Source organism: Carcharhinus amblyrhynchos, chromosome 6, assembly GCF_965287045.1.
Source record: "Carcharhinus amblyrhynchos chromosome 6, sCarAmb.v2.hapA, whole genome shotgun sequence".
NCBI lineage: Eukaryota > Metazoa > Chordata > Chondrichthyes > Carcharhiniformes > Carcharhinidae > Carcharhinus > Carcharhinus amblyrhynchos.
Window position 1 is genome coordinate 67,542,956 of NC_137329.1, and position 19,915 is coordinate 67,562,870.

General features: G+C 44.2%; 1 protein-coding gene across 6 annotated transcripts in view; it reads left to right on the top strand.

Moving 5' to 3' along the window:
- The window catches only part of mical3a (microtubule associated monooxygenase, calponin and LIM domain containing 3a), a 422,657-nt gene that overhangs the window by 291,132 nt on the left and 111,610 nt on the right, over positions 1-19,915 (top strand). For all 6 annotated transcript variants that reach the window (XM_080190575.1, XM_080190577.1, XM_080190576.1 and 3 more), the window contains 3 exons: positions 4,275-4,364; positions 6,118-6,243; positions 19,664-19,726. In XM_080190575.1, coding sequence (XP_080046701.1) covers positions 4,275-4,364; positions 6,118-6,243; positions 19,664-19,726 — 279 coding nt within the window. The remainder of the gene's footprint in view (positions 1-4,274; positions 4,365-6,117; positions 6,244-19,663; positions 19,727-19,915) is intronic.

The window sequence follows — 19,915 nt, forward strand, 5'->3', positions numbered from 1 at the left end:
TGTGCTGGGGAGTTGGGATTCATGGTTAATGTGTTGGGAGATGGGGATCAGGATTACTGAGTTGGGGAGACGTGGTTCAGGATTAGTTTGTTGGGGAGATGGGATTCAGGGTTAATGTTGGGGAGATGGGGTTCAGGTTTAATGCATTGGGGAGATGGGTATGAAGGATTAATGTTGGGCCGATGGGGTAGAGGGTTAACATGTTAAGGAGATGGGGTGCAGTTAGTGTGCTGGGGAGATGTGGTTCAGAGTTAGTGTGTAGAGGAGATGGGGTTCAGGATTAGTGTTGGTGAGATTGGGTCAGGGTTAATATGTTGGGAGAAGGGGTTCAAGGTTAATGTATCGGGAGATGGAGTTCAGGGTTTATGTGTGGGGAGATGCGGTTCAGGGTTAATTTTTTTGGGAGATGGGGTTCAGGGTTATTATGTTGGGGAGAGAGGATTCAAGGTTAATGTGCTGGGACATGCAGTTCAGGGTTAATGTGTTGGGGAGATGGGGTTCAGGTTTAGCGTGTTGGGAGATGAGGTTCAGGATTAGTGTGTTGGGGAGATGGGGTTCAGGTTTAGTGTGCTGGGAGATGGAGTTCAGGGTTAATGTGTGGGGAGATGCGGTTCAGGGTTAATTTTTTTTGGGAGATGGGATTCAGGATTAGTGTGTGGGTCGATGGGGGTTCAGGGCTAGCGTGTTGGGGAGATGGGGCTCACGGTTAGTGTGTTGGGGAGATGGGGTTCAGTGTGAATATGTTGGGGAGATGCGTTCAAGGTTAATGTATTCGAGAGTTGGGGTTCAGGGTTATTATGTTGAAAAGAGGGGATTCAAGGTTAATGTGTTGGGACATGCGGTTCAGGGTTAATGTGTTGGGGAGATGGGGTTCAGGGTTAGTGTGTTGGGGAGATGGGGTTCAGGATGAGTGTGTGGGGAGATGGGGGTTCAGGGTTAATGTGTTGTGGAGATGGGGTTCAGGGGTTACTGTTGGGAAATGGGGCTCAGGCTTAAATGTTGGGAGATGAATTTTAGAGTTAGTGTGTTGGGGAGATGGAATTCAGGGTTAGTGTGTTGGGGAGATGGGGCTCAGGTTTAATATGTTGAGAAGATGGGTTTCAGTATTAGTGTATTGTGAGATGGGGTTCAAGGTTAATGTGTTGGGTAGATGGGAATTATTGGGACAATTTGTTAGCGTTGAGCTAGGGTTTGTGTGATATTGATCTCTGTCAATTGATCTATATGACCTCATGGTTCTCTGGGTGCTAAACTTTGAAAGTTTGTGTGATACCGGCTCCTCTGTTGTGGATGGGATTGTAGTTATCAACTCATTGGGCTAGGGGGTAAATCACGCCATGTGCTGTATAATGTTTGTTTTTTGTCAGTTGCGTTTCTTCTGGTTTTCTACAGATCTCTGTAGAAATTCTACATATCATGGTGATGGGAGGGGTGAGTTTGCTGCCCTTTGTTTAATGCTGATGTTAGTGTTTGAGGGGAGAACTAATTACTCTTCCATGCTACCCCCTTGACCCTGAGTTCAAATGGTCTGTAACTGAACTCTTCATGTTCCTGTGGGAGCTGCTGATATGAGGAGGATTTCTGGTTACCCTGGATCTTGTGAATCACAGTTATCCTGTCAGTCAGCCTGAAAACAGCCCTTAATGGCAGACAGGCCACACAAGTGAGACCACAGTAATGATGTGTTTGATCATTTAGAAAATGAAAGGGTGGGATTCCTCTTTTCAGGGTGGGATGCAAATTCCATCACATCTCTGCTGTGAGGCGAATTAAGCATATTCAAATCTCTGCCTGAGTTAATCTCAGTAAGAAGTCTTGCAACACCAGGTTAAAGTCCAACAGGTTTATTTGGTAGCAAAAGCCACTAGCTTTTGGAGCACTGTTCCTTCATCAGGTAAGTGGGAGTTCTGGTCACAAACAGGGCATATAAAGACACAAACTCGATTTACAAAGTACGGATTTACGAAATTTACAAACAACAGATGAATGATCACTGCTCGACAATCACCAGGCAAGGGTGTTCTCTTCCTGTTGGGAAACACTTCAGCAGTCATGGACATTTGGCCTCTGATCTTCGGGTAAGCGTTCTCCAAGGCGGCCTTCATGACACAACAACGCACAGTCGCTGAGCAGAGACTGATAGCCAAGTTCCACATACATGAGGACGGACTCAACTGAAATCTTGGGTTCATGTCATGCTATCTGTAATCCCCACGACTTGCCTGGACTTGCAAAATCTCACTAACTGTCCCATCTGGAGACAATACATATCTCTTTAACCTGTGCTTAACGCTCTCTCCATTCACATTGTCTTTACCTTTAAGGCTTGATTACCTGTAAAGACTCATATTCCCATCATTATTTTGTAAATTGAGTTTGTGTCTTTATATGCCCTGTTTGTGAACAGAATTCCCACTTACCTGACAAAGGAGCAGCGCTTTGAAAGCTAGTGGCTTTTGCTACCAAATAAACCTGTCGGCCTTTAACCTGGTGTGGTGAGACTTCTTACTATGTTTACCCCAGTCCAACACTGGCATCTTCACATCATGAGTTAATCTCACCACGTGTTTCTAGTCACAGAGTCATAGAGGTTTACATTATGGAAACAGACCCTTTGGCCCAACTTGTCTGTGCTGCCCTTTTGTTTAAACCCATAAACTAATCCCAATTGCCTGCATTTGGCCCATATCCCTCTGTACCCATCGTACCCATGTAACTATCTAAATGCTTTTAAAAGACAAAATTGTATCTGCCTCTAGTACTACCTCTGGCAACTTGTTCCAGATACACACCATCCTCTGTGTGAAAAAAATTGCCCCTCTGGACACCTTTGTATCTCTCACCTTAAACCTATGCCCTCTAGTCTTACACTCCCCTACCTTTGGGAAGATATTGACTAGTTAGCTGATCTGTGCCCCTCATTATTTTAGAGATCTCTATAAGATCACCCCTCAGCTTCCTATGCTCCAGAGAAAAAAACAATTGCAGCCAGACTTTACTTCAATTGCAGCCGGACAGAAGAACAGGAGCATCCTGACAAGCCAATAATCTGCAGCCTGGGCAGTGGAAGGGAAGTGAAGGTCATTGTGGAGGCTGATGAGACCCATGTTGTGCCTTTTGTTTCCATTGCCTGACCACTCTGCCCATTGCTCCAGCCGAGTAGCACCTCCATGCTGCTGTCCCAGGAAGCAGTGAGAATTGGGACAGAGGGAAATTAGTTCATGTTCTGGTTCAGCAGCACAAGGATAGAGCAGAAGAGAAAGAGGCAGCGATGACAATAAGGTAGTGCAGAGCTAAGGCAAATGAGATCACCTTGACGAAGTCAGGGCAGGTTGACGGAGTGAATTCAGACCAGAGGATCCACTTTAGTTCCCAATTTGGGATAATTCACCATCTCACTGAGAGTCCCTTTTAATAAATAGACTCTCCATCTTTTTGCTGGATCAACTAATCTGAATTTCCTGCACTGATTGTACTTCCTGTTTTCCTCTGTCCCACTGTGCGTGTATGTCTTCATAAATGTGTGTGTATGCACGTGTATGTGTGTGACTGTGTCTACTTGAATGTGCATGGCTTCATAAATGTGTTGTATGCGTGTGTGAATGTGTGCCTGCTTGAATGTGCATCCATGTGTGCACGCGTGTATATGTGTGCACATGCATATAAATGTGTGTCTGCTTGAATGTACGTGTGAGAATGTATTCCTGCATCAATTTGTATGTGCGTGAATGTGTCCACTTGTGTGTGTGTGTGTGCGTGCACGCGTATTTCTGTGTGAATATGTGCGTGCATGTGTGAGCATGGTGATTGTGCATTTGTCCCTATGTGTGATTATGTGTCCGACTGTGTGTAACTATATGTGTATGTTCCTGTGTGACTGTGGTCGTATGTGTTTGGCCCTGCGTATGACTGTGTTTGTCACTGTGTGACTGTGTGTGATGGTTTGTGTTTGGCTGTGTGTGTGACTCTTTGTCCCTGTGTTACTATGTGTGACTGTGTGCTTGTTCCTGCGTGATGGCTTCTGTTTGTGTGTGTGACTGTGTGTTCGTCCCTGTGTGTGTGACTGTGTTTGTGTCCCTGGGTGCCGTTTTCTGTTTGTCCCTGTGAGTACTCTGTGTGTGACTGTGTGTTTGTCCATGTGTGACTGTGTGTTTGACCTTGCGTGACTATTTGTCTGTGTGTTTGTCCAAATGTGACGGTTTGTGTGGCTGTATGTGATGGCCTGTGTGACCGTTTGTGTGACTGTGGTTGTCTTTGTGTGACTGTGTGTGAAGAGGGTGAGTACTATCCCTGGGAGACGGAGCTCCAGTTTGGGCTCTGGGTCCATCAGCTATCTGATGAAGAGGACAACCCTTCATTCAGAGGTATCTGCTTCGCTCCTCTCCAAATGCCTGAATTGACAGAGCTAGTGAAATACAATCCGCTCCTTTTAAGTGGGCAATAGGGAGCTTGTGACTATATTGGCTGAGAAGTCCTGCTGGGCTAGTGTTAAATGTAATTAGCTGGACCAAAAAACGCGGCTAGAATAATCAGAAGCTCCAAGAGAGTGAGATTCACTGAAATGCGTGGAACTATGAGACTCCTTTGCATACTGCCTATAGTTAGAACAAGTTAAAAGGAGTGAATTGTATTTCATGTGTATGCTGCTAACTGTATTGGAGTGCACACAGGACGTTACAGCGAAGTATCATTATTCAAATAAAGATTCTAGTATATGGCTCAGTGAGGTCTCAGAAACACACTCCCAGTACCAGTTCACTCAGAGAGTCTGTCACCAGGTTACTTGTGTAAGACCATCACAGCACACTGGTCTGTCTGACAGGTGGGACTGGTGCTTGAGCCTGGAGCCCTTTAATGCATTGTTTACCTTTGCTGGAACCTCCTCTGCAGCTCTTGTTAACTCTTTCCCTGCTGGAAACTTTGGCTGGAATACTTGGCAAGAAGAGGCATTGTTCACAAATGCTGGAGTTTGAGTAGGTTGGGCTGTTGTGGACCCATGACGTGTACAGCTGGGTTGTGCCTGTATTGAAATGCTAAGGGTGTCGTGTTTACCTGCACTCTAAGCCATTAGCATGGCATGTGGACTGCAATTTAATACTTTTGTTACTAACCCTTTCCCTTTTTGTGCATACCTAACATCATAGACAGTACATGGGCATTGATACCTGCAGCCAGCTCTGAGCTCTGAACATAAGAACATAAGAACATAAGAAATAGGAGCAGGAGTAGGCCATCTAGCCCTTCGAGCCTGCCCCGCCATTCAATAAGATCATGGCTGATCTGTTGTGGCTCAGTTCCACTTTCCCGCCCTCTCCCCATAACCCTTAATCCCCTCTCTTATCAAGAACCCATCAACCCGCTTCTTAAAAATATTTAGCGAGGCAGCCTCCACCACTTCAACGGGCAGAGAATTCCAGAGATTCACCACCCTTTGAGTGAAGAAGTTCCTCCTCAACTCCGTTCTAAACCGCCTCCCCTTTATCTTGAGGCTGTGCCCCCTAGTCCTACTGTCTTTTTTGAGCGGGAAGAGTCTCTCCACCTCTATCCTATCCATCCCATTCATCATCTTATACATCTCAATGAGATCTCCCCTCATTCTTCTAAACTCTAACGAGTACAAGCCTAGTTTAAAGCTCTGCATTACTGTGAGCTGCAGTTTAGGCACACAATGGATGAGATTCTACCAAAGTGAGAGGGTGAGATTGTTGGGCAGGGACCAGAGGCAAAATTCTGGCTCAGTGTCCATGGATTATCCAAGCTGACAGTGCATGGTCAGCAGAGTGTGGAGCTGCAATCCAAGCCACCTATCCTCTGCAGTTCATTTCTCTGATGTTCAGCTCTTTCAGGGCTCCTCTCTCTGGGATTTAGGTTTCCGGCTTTACCTGCCTGGACTTCATGTTTCCAAGGTCTTGCTCCCTCTGCTCCCTGAAGCTCAGCTTTGCCAGCCTCTTCTGCCTTGTAGCCTGATGCTCTCTTCTTTGTTTTCTTGCTGTTTGTAACTCTGATCTTTATTTTCTGTGCTGTGCCTCACTATTTCTTTGTCTATTTTTCTTTTTGTGTCCTGCTCTCTGCTAACAATGCTGTTGCCTCTCTGGCACCGTCTGCCATGTCAAGCAGCTTCGGACCTGCGAGTACGACAGATAATCAGTCCCATTGACCCTCTGGAGATCAAAGCAGATGTCCACTGGACACATATCACAGGCCAGGAGGGGGAAGAGACTGCAGCTACCTCACCGCCAGAAGGTAATGATCTACTTGAAATTTCTGAATCCATTGCGTCAGTCATAGGGCTTCACAGTATGGGAAAAGGTATTTCAGCCCAACTTGTCCATGCCACCCTTTTTTTAAACGACTAAGCTAGTCCCAATTGCCCACATTTGGCCCACATCCCTCTACACCCAATCTTACTCGTGTAACTGTCTAAAGACTTTTTAAAAGACATAATTGTACCTGTCTCTACTACTACCTCTGGCAGCTTGTACCAGGCATCCACCACCCTCTGTATGAAAAAATTGCCTCTCTGGACTCTTTTGTATTTCTCCCCTGTCACCTTAAACCTCTAGTTTTATATTCCTCTACCTTTGGGAAAAGATATTGACTATCGAGCTGATCTCCGTTCCTCATTATTTTATAGACCTCTATAAGATCACCCCTAGGCCTCTTATGGTCCAGGGAATAAGGTTCTAGGCTTTCCAGCCTCTCCTTATAACTGAAACCATCAAACCATTGATGTTGCACACTAATATAAAGTACAACATATCTCTCAGGATGATCAGAGCTGGAACCTCACTGTGTAGGAGAGAGATTTCAAAAGCTGAGAAAGTCAGGAGTGGAGTTCAGCTTTTATATTATTACCCCAAAAGTAAATAAAAACTGATCACTGCAATCACCAGCCACCCAACACTGTACACCCAACAGTGATCATTAATGATAAGAATGGGGAATTTGGTGAGAGAGTAGTTTGTTGAGAGTCGGAATTTGGCAAGGGGGGGAGTTGTGAGACCGAAAGTTTGGTGAGAGGCTGATTTGATTTATTATTATAATACAGTGGAAAGTATTGTTTGTTGTGTGCCATACAGACAGAGGACATCATACATAGAGAAGGAAAGGAGAGGGTGCAGAACATAGTGTTACAGTTAAAGGTAATGTGTAGAGAAAGAGGTAGGTTTGGTGAGAGGAGGGAATTTGCGGGGGGGGGGGGGGGGTGGGGGGGGGGGAGCGGGTAGTTTGAGAGTGTCGATTAAAAGGGGCACTGGTTCAAGGTGAGGGGGGAAAGTTTAAGGGAGATGTGCAGGGGAAGTTTTTCACGCAGAGAAGTGGGTGCCTCTAATGCACTGCCAGAGGAGGTGGCAGAAGCAGGCCCATTAGCACCATTTAACAGGCAGTCTGGATGGGTATAGGTTTTAGGGATCGGCAGTAATTGCTGGCTTCCCAACAATGCCCATGTCCCACGAATGAAATTAAAAAAAACATGAATAGGGAGATAATAGAGGGATATGGACTGAGTAAGGGCAGAAGATTTTTTTTTGCAGTTCAGTTATCATGATCAGCATGGGTTTGAAGGACGGAAAGGCCTGTTCCTGTGCTTGTACTTTGTTCTTCTTAAAAAAAACATAGTTAAAGTTGACATTCAAGGAAATGAGCACACATGCAAACATACCTTTTAGGAGCAGGAGTACGCCATTCGGCCCCTCAAGCCTGCTGTGTTTTCAATAAGATCATGGCTGATCTGATTGTAACCTCAACCCTACATTCCTGACTATGCCTGATAAATTTTCACCCACCTGTTCATTAAGAATCTATCTAGCTCTGCCTTAAGTATATTCAAAGACTCTGCTACCACTGACTTTTGAGGAAGAGGGCTGCAGAGACTCACCACCATCTGAAAGAAGAAATTTCTCATCTCTGTCGTAAATGAGCAATTCCTTATTTTTAAACAGTAGCCCTATTTCTAGATTCTTTGACAAGGAGAAACATCATCTCCACATCCATCCTGTTAATACCACTTAGCATCTTAAAATGTTTTGATTAAGCTGCCTTTTAGAATTCTATAGTGGAGAAGGAGGCCATTCAGCCCGTCAAGTCTGCACTGACTACAAACCCACCCGGGCCTTATCCCCATAAGCCCATGCATTTACCCAATCTAGTCCCCCTGACACTAAGGAAGAATTGAACACGTCCAAACCATTTTTGAATTGTGGGAGGAAACCGGATCACCTGGAGGAAATCCAGGCAGACACGGACAATATTCAAACTCCACACTGACAGTGACCCAAGCTAGGAATTGAACCCGGGTCCCTGGTGCTGTGAGGCAGCAGCACTAACCATTGTTCCTCCCTGCTATCCATAATCTTCTAAGCTTCAGTGGAAATAAACATAATCTCGCCATCTTTCCTCATAAGACAATTAACCAATTCCTGATATTAGTTTGGTGAACCTTCTCTGAACTGCTTGTAATGCATTTACATTCTTCCTCAAATAAAGAGACCAGTACTGTATACAATACTCCAGATATGAACTCAGCAATGCCTTGTACAACTGAACAGATTATTGGCTTGCTTAGGAAACTGGGCACAGTTTAAAAATAAGGAGCTTTCTATGAAAGAAACAGGTGAGGAAGAATTTCTTCTCTCCGAAGGTCACTCATCTTTGGAATTATTTTCCACAGAGAGCAATGGAGGCGACTTCACTGATTATATTTAAGGCAGAGTTAAACAGATTTTTGATATGGGAGTCTGGAGATGTGGGGGACAGGCAGGAAAATGGAGTTAAGGATACAGTCAGATCAGCCATGATCTTATGGAATAATGACACAAGCTCAATGGGCCAGATGGCCTTTCCTTGCCCTTATCTCTTAACATGATTTTATACGACTAAGCTGGTTGGCTCTTATCTGGTTCATCAGAATAAACTCCAAACTCTCTCTAACTTTCCAACTCCCTTTGTTTTGTCTCATTTATTAATTTAGCCCAGAGTTTATTGCCAGTCAATATTTATGATCATTAGAATTTCGGCTTCTAATTCTGTTCCAAGATTGTTCTGTGGTCTTTAGTTAATTGTCAAATCTATTCAAGATAAACTTGTACTTTGCTATCTGTTGGGACTATAACTGTGAGATCTCCCTCTTTTACTGTTGCAGGCTCTGTCTCCATTCCATGATTGTTTTCTGATGTAAGAGCCAGTATCAGTCGTTGCACAGTTCTAACTAATCCTTGCGCGATCCATCTTTTTACCACATTCTGCCAGCCCGTGATCCTTGCTTCTTGACTATCGTCCTGACCATTCAAACAATATTGAATCTTGATGATAACTGTGCACGAATGTCCACAACTATCACATCCGACTATTCATTACACCCTCTGTCACCCAAGTATACTCTCTGAGCATTTGGCCTGTGATTGTGATAGATGAATGCAGCCCTTGAACTATTCTGTCCCTCATAACCCTCATCACAAAACACATGAGCATTTGAGGTACAAGATTCATCCATCAGCCGCTCAGAGACCAGGATTTTGAGATTAATTGTAACTGATTTTGGAGAATGGACCCAAGCCGGGAATTGAACCCGGGTCCCTGGCGCTGTGAGGCAGCAGTACTAAACATTGTTTCTCCGTACCACCCTTAATCTTCTAAGCTCCAGTGGAAACAAACGTAATCTTGCCACCTTTCCTCATAAGACAGTTAAACCATTCCTGATATTAGTTTGGTAAACCTCTGAACTGCTTTGAATGCATTTACATCCTTCCTTAAATAAAGAAACCAATATTGGATTTCCTCCAGATGCTCCGGTTTCCTTCTATAGTTCAAAAATATGAGAGTTAAGTGGATTGGTCTTGCTAAATTGCTCCCTAGTGTCAGGGGGACCAGATAGGGTAATTGTAGGGATTGGGTCTGGTTGGATTTGTAGTCATTTAGATAAATAGCTAAAGCCATTTATATTTGTCTCACATATTGATGAGAAATATCAGGTGTTAAATGGATACAATAAAGACCTGACGTGGTAAACTGCAGATCCATGCAAAATGTTCCATTTGTGTGTTTTTCATGGAAGGTTTGCTTAACATTATTGGTATCTCATTAGAGACCACATCAGTGCTGGTGAAGAGACTTACTCTAGGTTCTTGCATGAAATTACAACTCGCCTTGGTAAGCTTGTTGTCACCAAACATAAAGCAAGTAATAGTTTCATATTTCTTATCTTTGGTCTATCTTCTTTACTTAACAAATTATGGTAACATTTCAACCAATCCATTCCACATACTATATTGAAATGCATGTGTTATATAGCACTGCAGAGTTAAAGGAATCTGTGATTCTCATATCCAAGAAATGGAGATGCCTGTATTGGATTGGGGTAAGCACAGTAAGAAGTCTCACAACACCAGTTTATGTCCAACAGGTTTATTTGGCAGCACAAGCTTTCAGAGCACTTCTCCTTCATCAGGTGAGTGAGAACTTGTGTTCACAAACAGGACATATACAGACACAAACTCAATTTACAAGATAATGGCTGGAATGCCAGTCTTTACATGTAATCAAGTCTTAAAGGTAAAGACAGTGAGAGTGGAGAGAGGGCCAAGCACAAGATAAAGAGGTGTGTATTGTCTCCAGCCAGGACAGTAAGTGAGATTTTGAAAGCCCAGGCAAGTCATGGGGGTTACAGATAGTGTGACATGAACCCAAGATCCCAGTTGAGGCTGTCAGTTTCTGCTCAGCAATTCTGCGTTGTGTGTCATGAAGGCCATCTTGCAGAACATTTACCCAAAGATCAGAGGCTGAATGTCCATGACTGCTGAAGTGTTCCCTGACTGGAAGGGAACACTCCTGCCTGGTGATTGTCGAGTGGTGTTCATTCATCTGTTGTCATAGCGTCTGCATGGTCTCCCCAATGTCCCATGCCCCGGGACATCCTTTCCTGCAGCATATCAGGTAGATAACGTTGACAGAGTCACAAGAGCATGTACCGTGTACCTAGTGGATGGTGTTCTCATGTGAGATGATGGCATCTGTGTCGATGATCCAGCACATCTTGCAGAGGTTGCTGTGGGCAGAGTTGTGTTGTGGTCACTATTCTCCTGAAAGCTGGGTAGTTTGCTGCGGACAGTGGTCTGTTTGAGGTTGTGCAGTTGTTGAAGGCAAGAAGTGGGGGTGTGGGGATGGCCTTGGTGAGATGTTCATCTTCATCAGTGACATGTTGAAGGCTCCGAAGGAGAAGTCGTAGCTTCTCCACTCTGATGGCACTCGAGTCATCAATCGACAGTTCCGACGTGTCACAGTGAAAAACATCAGTGATCTCCTCAGAAGACAAACACGGCACACCGTAGACAGAGTACCCTTTGTTGTTCAGCACTTTCCCGGAGCGGAGAAACTACATCTTCTCCAGAGTCTTCAACATGTCATTGATAAAGGCGAACGTCTCGCCAGGGCCATCCCCACACCACCACCACTTGCCTTCAAACAACTGCAGAACCTCAAACAGACCATTATCCGCAGTGAACTATCCAGCCTTCAGGAGAACAGTGACCATGACACCACACAATCCTACCACAACAACCTCTGCAAGACGTGCTGGATCATCGACACGAATGCCATCATCTCACATGAGAACACCAGACCCCAGATACACGGTACACACTCTTGCAACTCAGCTCACGTTGTCTACCTGATACACTGCAGGAAAGGATGTCCTGAGGCATGGTACATTGGGGGACCATGCAGATTACAACAACAGATGAATGAACACCGCTCGACAATCACCAGGCAGGAGTGTTCCCTTCCAGTCGGGGAACACTTCAGCGGTCATGGGCTTTCGGCCTCTGATCTTCGGGTAAGTGTTTTCCAAGGTGGCCTTCACGACACACAACAACACAGAATTGTTGAGCAGAAATTGACAGCCAAGTTCTGCATACATGAGGATGGCCTCAACTGGGATCTTGGTTTCATGTCACACTATCTGTAACCCCCACGACTTGCCTGGGCTTGTAACACCTCACTAACTTTCCTAGCTGGAAACAGTACACACCTCTTTAACTTGTACTTGGCCCTCTCTCCACTCACGTTGTCTGTACCTTTAAGACTTGATTACCTGTAAAGACTCACATTTCAATCAATATCTTGTAAATTGAGTTTGTGTATATGCCCTGTTTGTGAACACAAGTCCTCACTCACTTGATGAAGGAGCAGCGCTCTGAAAGCTTGTGCTGCCAAATAAACCTGTTGGACTTTAACCCCTGGTGTTGTGAGATTTCTCATATCCAACACAGAACAAAAGCTCCTAATGGCCAATATAATTTATTTTAATTCATCAATATCTTCACCTGCCTCCTCAGAATTCTTTGTCATATCTCATTTCAGGAACACTGCCTTTCCACTTTGGACAATTCACCATAAAATGAATGAACTTTGAATCACCCCATTCAAAGTTTCTCAAGAATTCTGGGATGAATTCACCATTATTGTTGCTCCAATTCTGTCACTGTAAAGTGAGATGGACTTAAGTGGTTTCATCTTCCTGCCATCCTCTAACCCACCCATTGTACTAGCATCCTGTGTTCACTATTTGGATCAGTTCTGAATCTGCCAATTATTGTGACTATTCCTTGTGTCAGTGTGGATTGTCCCATTTATTTTAAAGGTTATTAATGTCAAAAATAGGCTGACATTAACACTGTAATTAAGTTACTGTGAAAATCCCCTTGTCGCCACACACAGATGCCTATTCAGGTACACCGAGGGAGAATTTAGCATGGCCAATCACCTAACCAGCACATCTTTCAGATTCTGGAAGGAAACCCATGCAGGCAAAGCAACAAAGTGCAGACAATGACCTAAGCTGGGAATCGAACCCAGGTCTTTGGCTCTGTGAGGGCTCCAAGAAGGATGAAGAGAAGAGGGGTGGCACGGTAGCCGCAGTGGTTAGCACTGCTGCTTCACAACTCCAGGGACCTGGGTTCGATTCCTGGCTTGGGTCACTGTGTGTGTAGTTTGCAGATTCTCCTCGTGTCTTCGTGGGTTTCCTCTGGGTGCTCCAGTTTCCTTCCACAGTCCAAAGATGTGCTGAGTAGGTTGATTGGCCATGCTAAAATCGCCCCTTAGTGTCTGAGAAGTGTAGGTTAGAGGGTTTAGCGGGTAAATATGTAGGGATATGGGGGTAGGGCCTGAGTGGGATTGTGGTCGGTGTAGACTTGATGGGCCAAATGGCCTCTTTCTGCATTGTAGGGTTTCTATGATCAATGTCTGTTGCCCCAGCATCAGACATCTGATCCAAGAGGGTCTTTCTCTCTGAGAATGGAACTGGGAGCCTGTCCATATGAAACAACTTAGCACAATTCAGTCATTTAAACACCAACACCAGTACAAGGATCCCCAAATTGAACGTTACCAATCTTTTATTTAATCTGTTATAATCTGTTACAAGTTGATGATACGTCCATAAATCATGAAGTCTATAACATTCTGAACCGCATAGAACCAGAGCCTTTCTTTACAAACTTCTTTGTTTATTAGCAGAATTACACATTAAAGTCTTCGACCGCTGAACCCAACGCGTCAATTTATAGTGGGCTCAGCTGACACTCCTGCTTGCAGCTAAACAGTGTTAATATAGAATTAGCAATTTAGAACATAGAACATTACAGCGCAGAACAGGCCCTTCGGCCCACGGTGTTGCGCCGACCAGTTACAAAACAATGACCCACTAACCTAAACCAATCCCTTTTCGTCCATAAACCTATCCATGGATCTCTTAAACGCCCCCAAACTAGGCGCATTTACAACTGCAGCAGGCAGGGCATTCCAATCCCTCACCACCCTCTGGGTGAAGAACCTACCCCTGACATCCGTCCTATAACTACCCCCCCTTAATTTAAAGCCATGCCTCCTCGTGCTAGATTTCTCCATCAGAGGAAAAAGGCTATTACTATCCACCCTATCTAAACCTCTAATCATCTTATATGTTTCAATAAGTTCCCCTCTTAGCCGCCTTCTTTCCAGCGAAAACAACCCCAAATCCCTCAGCCTCTCCTCATAGGACCTCCCCTCCATACAAGGCAACATCCTGGTAAACCTCCTCTGCACCCTCTCCAATTTGTAGAAAGAATGATTTTCAATGAGAGGTGAGCAGGGTAGAAGAAATTGAGATGCTCACAAAAAGAAATGCCAATGGATAAGAGAACAGTCTGGGGTGTGATTTAGTGATCAGTGCTACATTGCCATAACAACAGCTTGGACAAGGCAGCTGGTTGAAGTTGTTTCCAAACAGAGGGAAGGCGTTATTAATCCTCCTCAAGGCCATAGCAACATAGAAGATAGGAACAGAAAGAAGCCATTTGGCCCTTCAAGTCTGCTCTGCCATTCATTACAAACATGGCTGATCATCCAACTCAATAGCTTAATCCTGCTTTTTCCCCATAATCTTTGATTCCATTCATTTCAAATGCTTTATTTAGCCACCTCTTGAATATATTTAATGTTTTGGCATCAACTACTTCCAGTGGTAATGAATTCCACATGTTCTCCACTTTTTGGGTGAAGAAATGTCTCCTCACCTCCTGGCCTAAATGCTCTTCCCTGAATCCTCAGACTGTGACCCTTGGTTCTGAACTCTCCATCGGGAATATCCTCCCTGCATCTATCCTGTCTTGCCCTGTAAGACCCCCCCCCCTCAATTCATCTGAACTCCAGCTAAAACAATCCTATCCTAGTCAATCTCTCCTCATACATCAGTCCCGTCGTGCCCAGAATCAGCCTGGTAAACTTTTGCTGAACTCCCTCGAGAGCAAGAACATCCTTTCTCAGAAAAGGAGACCAAAACTGCACACACTACTCTAAGTGTGGCCTCATCAAGGCCCTGTATAATTGCTACAACACATCCCTGCTCCTGTACTCAAAACCTCTGGCAATGAAGACCAGCTTGCCACTTGCCTTCTTTACTGCCTGCTGCACCTGCATTGAGTCACAGAGTCATAGAGGTTTACAGCATAGAAACAGGCCCTTTGACTCAATTTGTCCATGCCGCCCTTTTTTTAACGACTAAACTAGTCCCAATTGCCCACATTTGGCCCATATCCTTTGATAGCCATCTTATTCATGTAACTGCCTAAAGGCTTTTTAAAAGTCAACATTGTACTCGCCTCTACAACTGCAGCTTGTTCTAGACACTCACCTCCCTCTGTATGAAAAACCTGCCCCTCTGGACCCTTTTGTATCTCTCCCCTCTCACCTTAAATCTATGCCTTCTATTTTTAGACTCCCCTATTTCTGGGAAAAGATATTGACTATCTAGTTGATCTATGCCCCTCATTATTTCTTCTAGAAGATCACCCTGAAACCTCCTACACGCCAGAGGAAAAAGTCCCAGTCTATCCAGCCTCTCCTTATAACTCAAACCATCAAGCCCTGGTAGCAGCCTAGTAAATCTTTTCTGCATTCTTTCTAGTTTAATAATAGGGTCACCATAACTGTACAACAGTGTGGCCTTACCAATGTCTTGTACAACTTCAACAAGGTGTCCCAACTCCAATATTCAGTGTTCTGACCAATGAAACCAAGCATGCCGAATGCTTTCTTCACCACTCTGTCCACCTGTGATTCCACTTCCAATGAGCTATGAAGGTGTATCCCTGGATCTCTTTGTTCAATAACTCTCCCCAACATCCTGCCATTAACTGAGTAAGCCCTACATTGGTTTGACCTACCAAAATGCATCACCTAGCATTTATCTAAATTAAACACCATCTGCCATTCATCAGCCTATTGGGCCAATTGATGAAGATCCTGTTGCAATTCGAGATAATCTTCTTCACTGTCCACTATGCCACCAATCTCAGTGTCATCTGCAAACTTACTAACCATGCCTCCTAAATTCTCAACCAAATCATTAGTATAAATGACAAATAACAGTGGATCCAACATTGATCCCTGAGGCACAACGCTGATCACAGGCCTCCAGTTTGAAAAACAACCCTTTACAATCACCCTCTGTCCTCTGTTGTTATGATTTAGAGATGCTGACATTGGACTGGGAGAGACACAGTAAGAAGTCTCACAACACCAGGTTAAAGTCCAACCAGTTTATTTGATAATAAACCCACAAGCTTTTGGGGTTTGCCCCTTCATCAAGTGACTCACCTGATGAAGGGGCAAATCCCAAAAGCTTGTGGTTTTACTACCAGATAAACTGGTTGTACTTTAACCTGGTGTTGTGAGACTTCTTACTCTGTCATTATGCCAATGCGTGCTTACCTTCAGTCACTGGTGCACCAGGACACCCAGGTCCCGCTGCACACTCCCCTCTCCCAATTTGTAGCCATTCAGTTAGTAATCTGCCTCCTTCTTTTTGCTTCAAAAGTGAATAACTTCATATTTATCAAAATTATACTGCATCTTCCATTGATTTGCCCATTCACCCAACCTGTCCAGATAATTCTGAAGGATCTCAGCACCCTCGTCACAGTGCACCCTCCCACCCAACTTAGTATCATCTGCAAACTTTGAGATGCTACGTTTTGTTGCCTCATCTGAATCATTAATATATATTGAAAATAGCTGGGTCCCAGCACTGATCCCTGTGGCACCCCACTAGTTATGGCCTGCCAATTTGAAAAGCACCCGTTAATTCCTACTCTTTGTTTCCCCTCTGCCAACCAGTCTTCTATCCATGTCAATGCCCTTCTCCCAATCCCATAGGCTTTAATCTTGCATGATAATCTTTTATACGGGACTTTGTCAAACGCTTTCTGAAAGTCCAGATACACGACATTGACTGGCTCCCCTTGCCAACTCTACCAGTTACATCTTCAAAGAATTCCAACAGATTTGTCAAATATGATTTTCCCTTCATAAATCCATGCTGACTCTATCTGATCCTGCCACTGCTTTCCAAATGCTCCACGATAAAATCCTTGATAATGGATTCGAGAATTTTCCCCACTACTGATGAAGAGCTTACTGGTCTATAATTCCCTGTATTCTCTCTACCTCCCATCTTGAATATTAGAGTGACATTTGCTACCTTCCAATCTGCAGGGACTGTTCCAGAATCTATAGAATCCTGGAAGATGACCACCAATGCACCCATTATTTCTAGAGGTAGAGAGATTCTTCCCGCTTAGAAAGGATAGCAGGACTAGAGGACACAGCCTCAAGATAAAGGAGGGGGGCAGTTTAGATCAGAGTTGAGGAGGAACTTCTTCACTCTAAGGGTGGTGAATCTCTGGAATTCTCTGCCCGTTGAAGTGGTGGAGGCTACCTTGCTAAATATATTTAAGTCACGGGTAGATAGGTTTTTGATAGACAGGGGAATTAAGGGTTATGGGGAGAAAGCAGGAAAGTGGAACTGATCCACTTCAGATCAGCCATGATCCTATTGAATGGCGGGGCAGGCTCGAAGGGCTAGATGGCCTACTCCTGCTCCTCGTTCTTATGTTCTTAGAGGAACTTCCTTAAGTACTCTGGAATGTAAATTATCAGGCCCTAGGGATTTATCTGCCTTCAATGCTATCAATTTTCCCAGCACCATTTTTCTACTAATATTGATGTCCATCAGTTTTTCCCTGTCACTAAATCTTGCATTCTCCAACACTTCTGGCATTGGATTTTTGTCCTCTTTTGTGAAGACAGAACCAATGTATTCAGTTGCTCAGCCATTTCTTTGTCCCCTATTATACATTCCCCTGTTTTTGTCTGTAGGGGACCTACATTTGTCTTCACCAACCTCTTTCTCTTCACGAATCTATAGAAACACTTCATGTCAGTATTTATGTTCCCTGTAAGTCTTGTACTTTCCCTCCTTAATCAATCCCTTGATCTTTTTGTGCTGAATTCTAAACTGCTCTCAATCCTCAGACCTATTATTTTTCTTGGCCAATCCGTATGCTTCTTCCTTAGGTCGGATAGTCTCTCTAATTTCCTTTGTAAGCCATGGATTGGCCCTCTTACCCATTTTGCTTTTGTGCCAGACAAGAATAAATGGTTACTGCAGTTCCCCCATGCGTTCCTTGAATGTTTGCCATTGTCTACCCAATCTATCAAGGCCAACTCATGCCTCATATCCACATAGTTTCTAGTATTAAGATTCAGCGCCCTAGTCTCTGCATCAACTGCTTCACTTTCCATCTTGATAAATTCTATCATGTTATGGATGCTCATCCCCACGGGGTCTCATATAACTAGAGTGGCGATGATTCTGTTCTCATTACACAGCACCCAGTCTAAGATGGCCTGCTCTCTATTTGATTCCTCTGCATATTGGTCAAGGTTATATAAGGCATTGGTGAGGTCGAACTTAGAGTATTGTGTACAGTTTTGGTCACCTAGTTACAGGAAGGATGTAAATAAGGTTGAAAGAGTGCAGAGAAGGTTCACGAGGATGTTGCCGGGATTTGAGAAGCTGAGTTACAGAGAGAGATTGAATAGGTTAGGACTTTATTCCCTGGAGAGTAGAAGAATGAGGGGAGATTTGATAGCGGTGTATAAGATTTTGTTGGGTATAGGTAGAGTGAATGCAAGCAGGCTTTTTCCACTGAGGCTTGGAGAGAAAAAAACCAGAGGGCATGGGTTAAGGGTGAAAGGGGAAAAGTTTAAAGGGAATATTAGGGAGGGCTTCTTCACGCAGAGAGTGGTGGAAGTGTGGAATGAGCTGCCGGATAAAGTGGTAAATGCAGGGTCACTTTTAACATTTAAGAAAAACTTGGACAGTTACGTGAATGAGAGGGGTGTGGAGGGATATGGTTCAAGTGCAGGTCAGTGGGACTAGGCAAAAAATGGTTTGGCACAGACAAGAAGGGCCAAAAGGCCTGTTTCTGAGCTGTAATTTTTCTGTGGTTCTAAGAAAATCATCCTGTATGCATTCTAGGAATTCCTCCTCTACAACATTGTAGCTAATTTGATTTGCCCAGTCCACGTGCAGATTAAAATTACCTATGTTCAGCGATATTCCCTTATCACATGCATCTCTAATTTCATGTTTAATGCCATTCCTATCATCACCACTGCAGTTTGGGGGCCATGATGCTGAAGTAATCATCCACTATAAACCAAGGATTACAAGGGGCTTTTTCACAAGTGAATGGACATCATGGAGGGAGACGTAGAGAAGGGCAGTGCAAGCTGCCCCACTGGCGGAGTCCATAAGGTCTACAGGGAAGGAGATTGGTAAAACCAACCCCTTTGATTTGATTTATTATTTTCACGTGTATTAGTTACAGTGAAAAGTATTGTTTCTTGCGCGCTATGCGGACAAAGCATACTGTTCATCGACAGTTAATGGACTTGGTGGGGAGGTCAGTACAGGAATAGCATGGGTCATTTGGAAATGCTACAGGTGGAAGATTCAGATATTGCCAAGAGAGACATGAGAAAAGCTATTAGCTTCTCAGGGAGAATCAAGCCTGGGAAGGCAGCAGGTGAGTAGTAATGCTGTGTTCTCTTTTATTCTTGATTCTATTGTGGTGCTTTGAGCACCCAGTTAACATTGGTTCCGATGTGTGGGTGTTGAGTGCTCATTTGTGCTGAAGTTCATATGAGCTGAGTATTCTTGTGTAGCATTTAGGTGTATCAAGTATGAACCATCCAGAGGGTCACTTCAGCTTCCTTTAAATGACATGGACCATCTTCCATCTCATTTCATCCATTCATGAGTTTTTATTTCTTCTTTTCAATGTAGCATCTGATGCTGCCCCATTTCGGAATGAAGCAGTTCGAGCGTGGTTGGATTCCTTGTCCAGAGGTAGTTTTGTTTCTCTAAAGAAAGCCTGGGCATGAAGCTGCTTGTCTTCTGCTCCTGTCACAACTCTTGGAGCAAAAATGTCAGTGTGGAATGGCTGGGAGAGGGAAAGATGAGGGAGAGAGTGAGGGAGCAGAAAAAGAGAATGAGGGGATTGTTGAGATTTGGGGTGAGGTCAGTGACTCCTGCAAT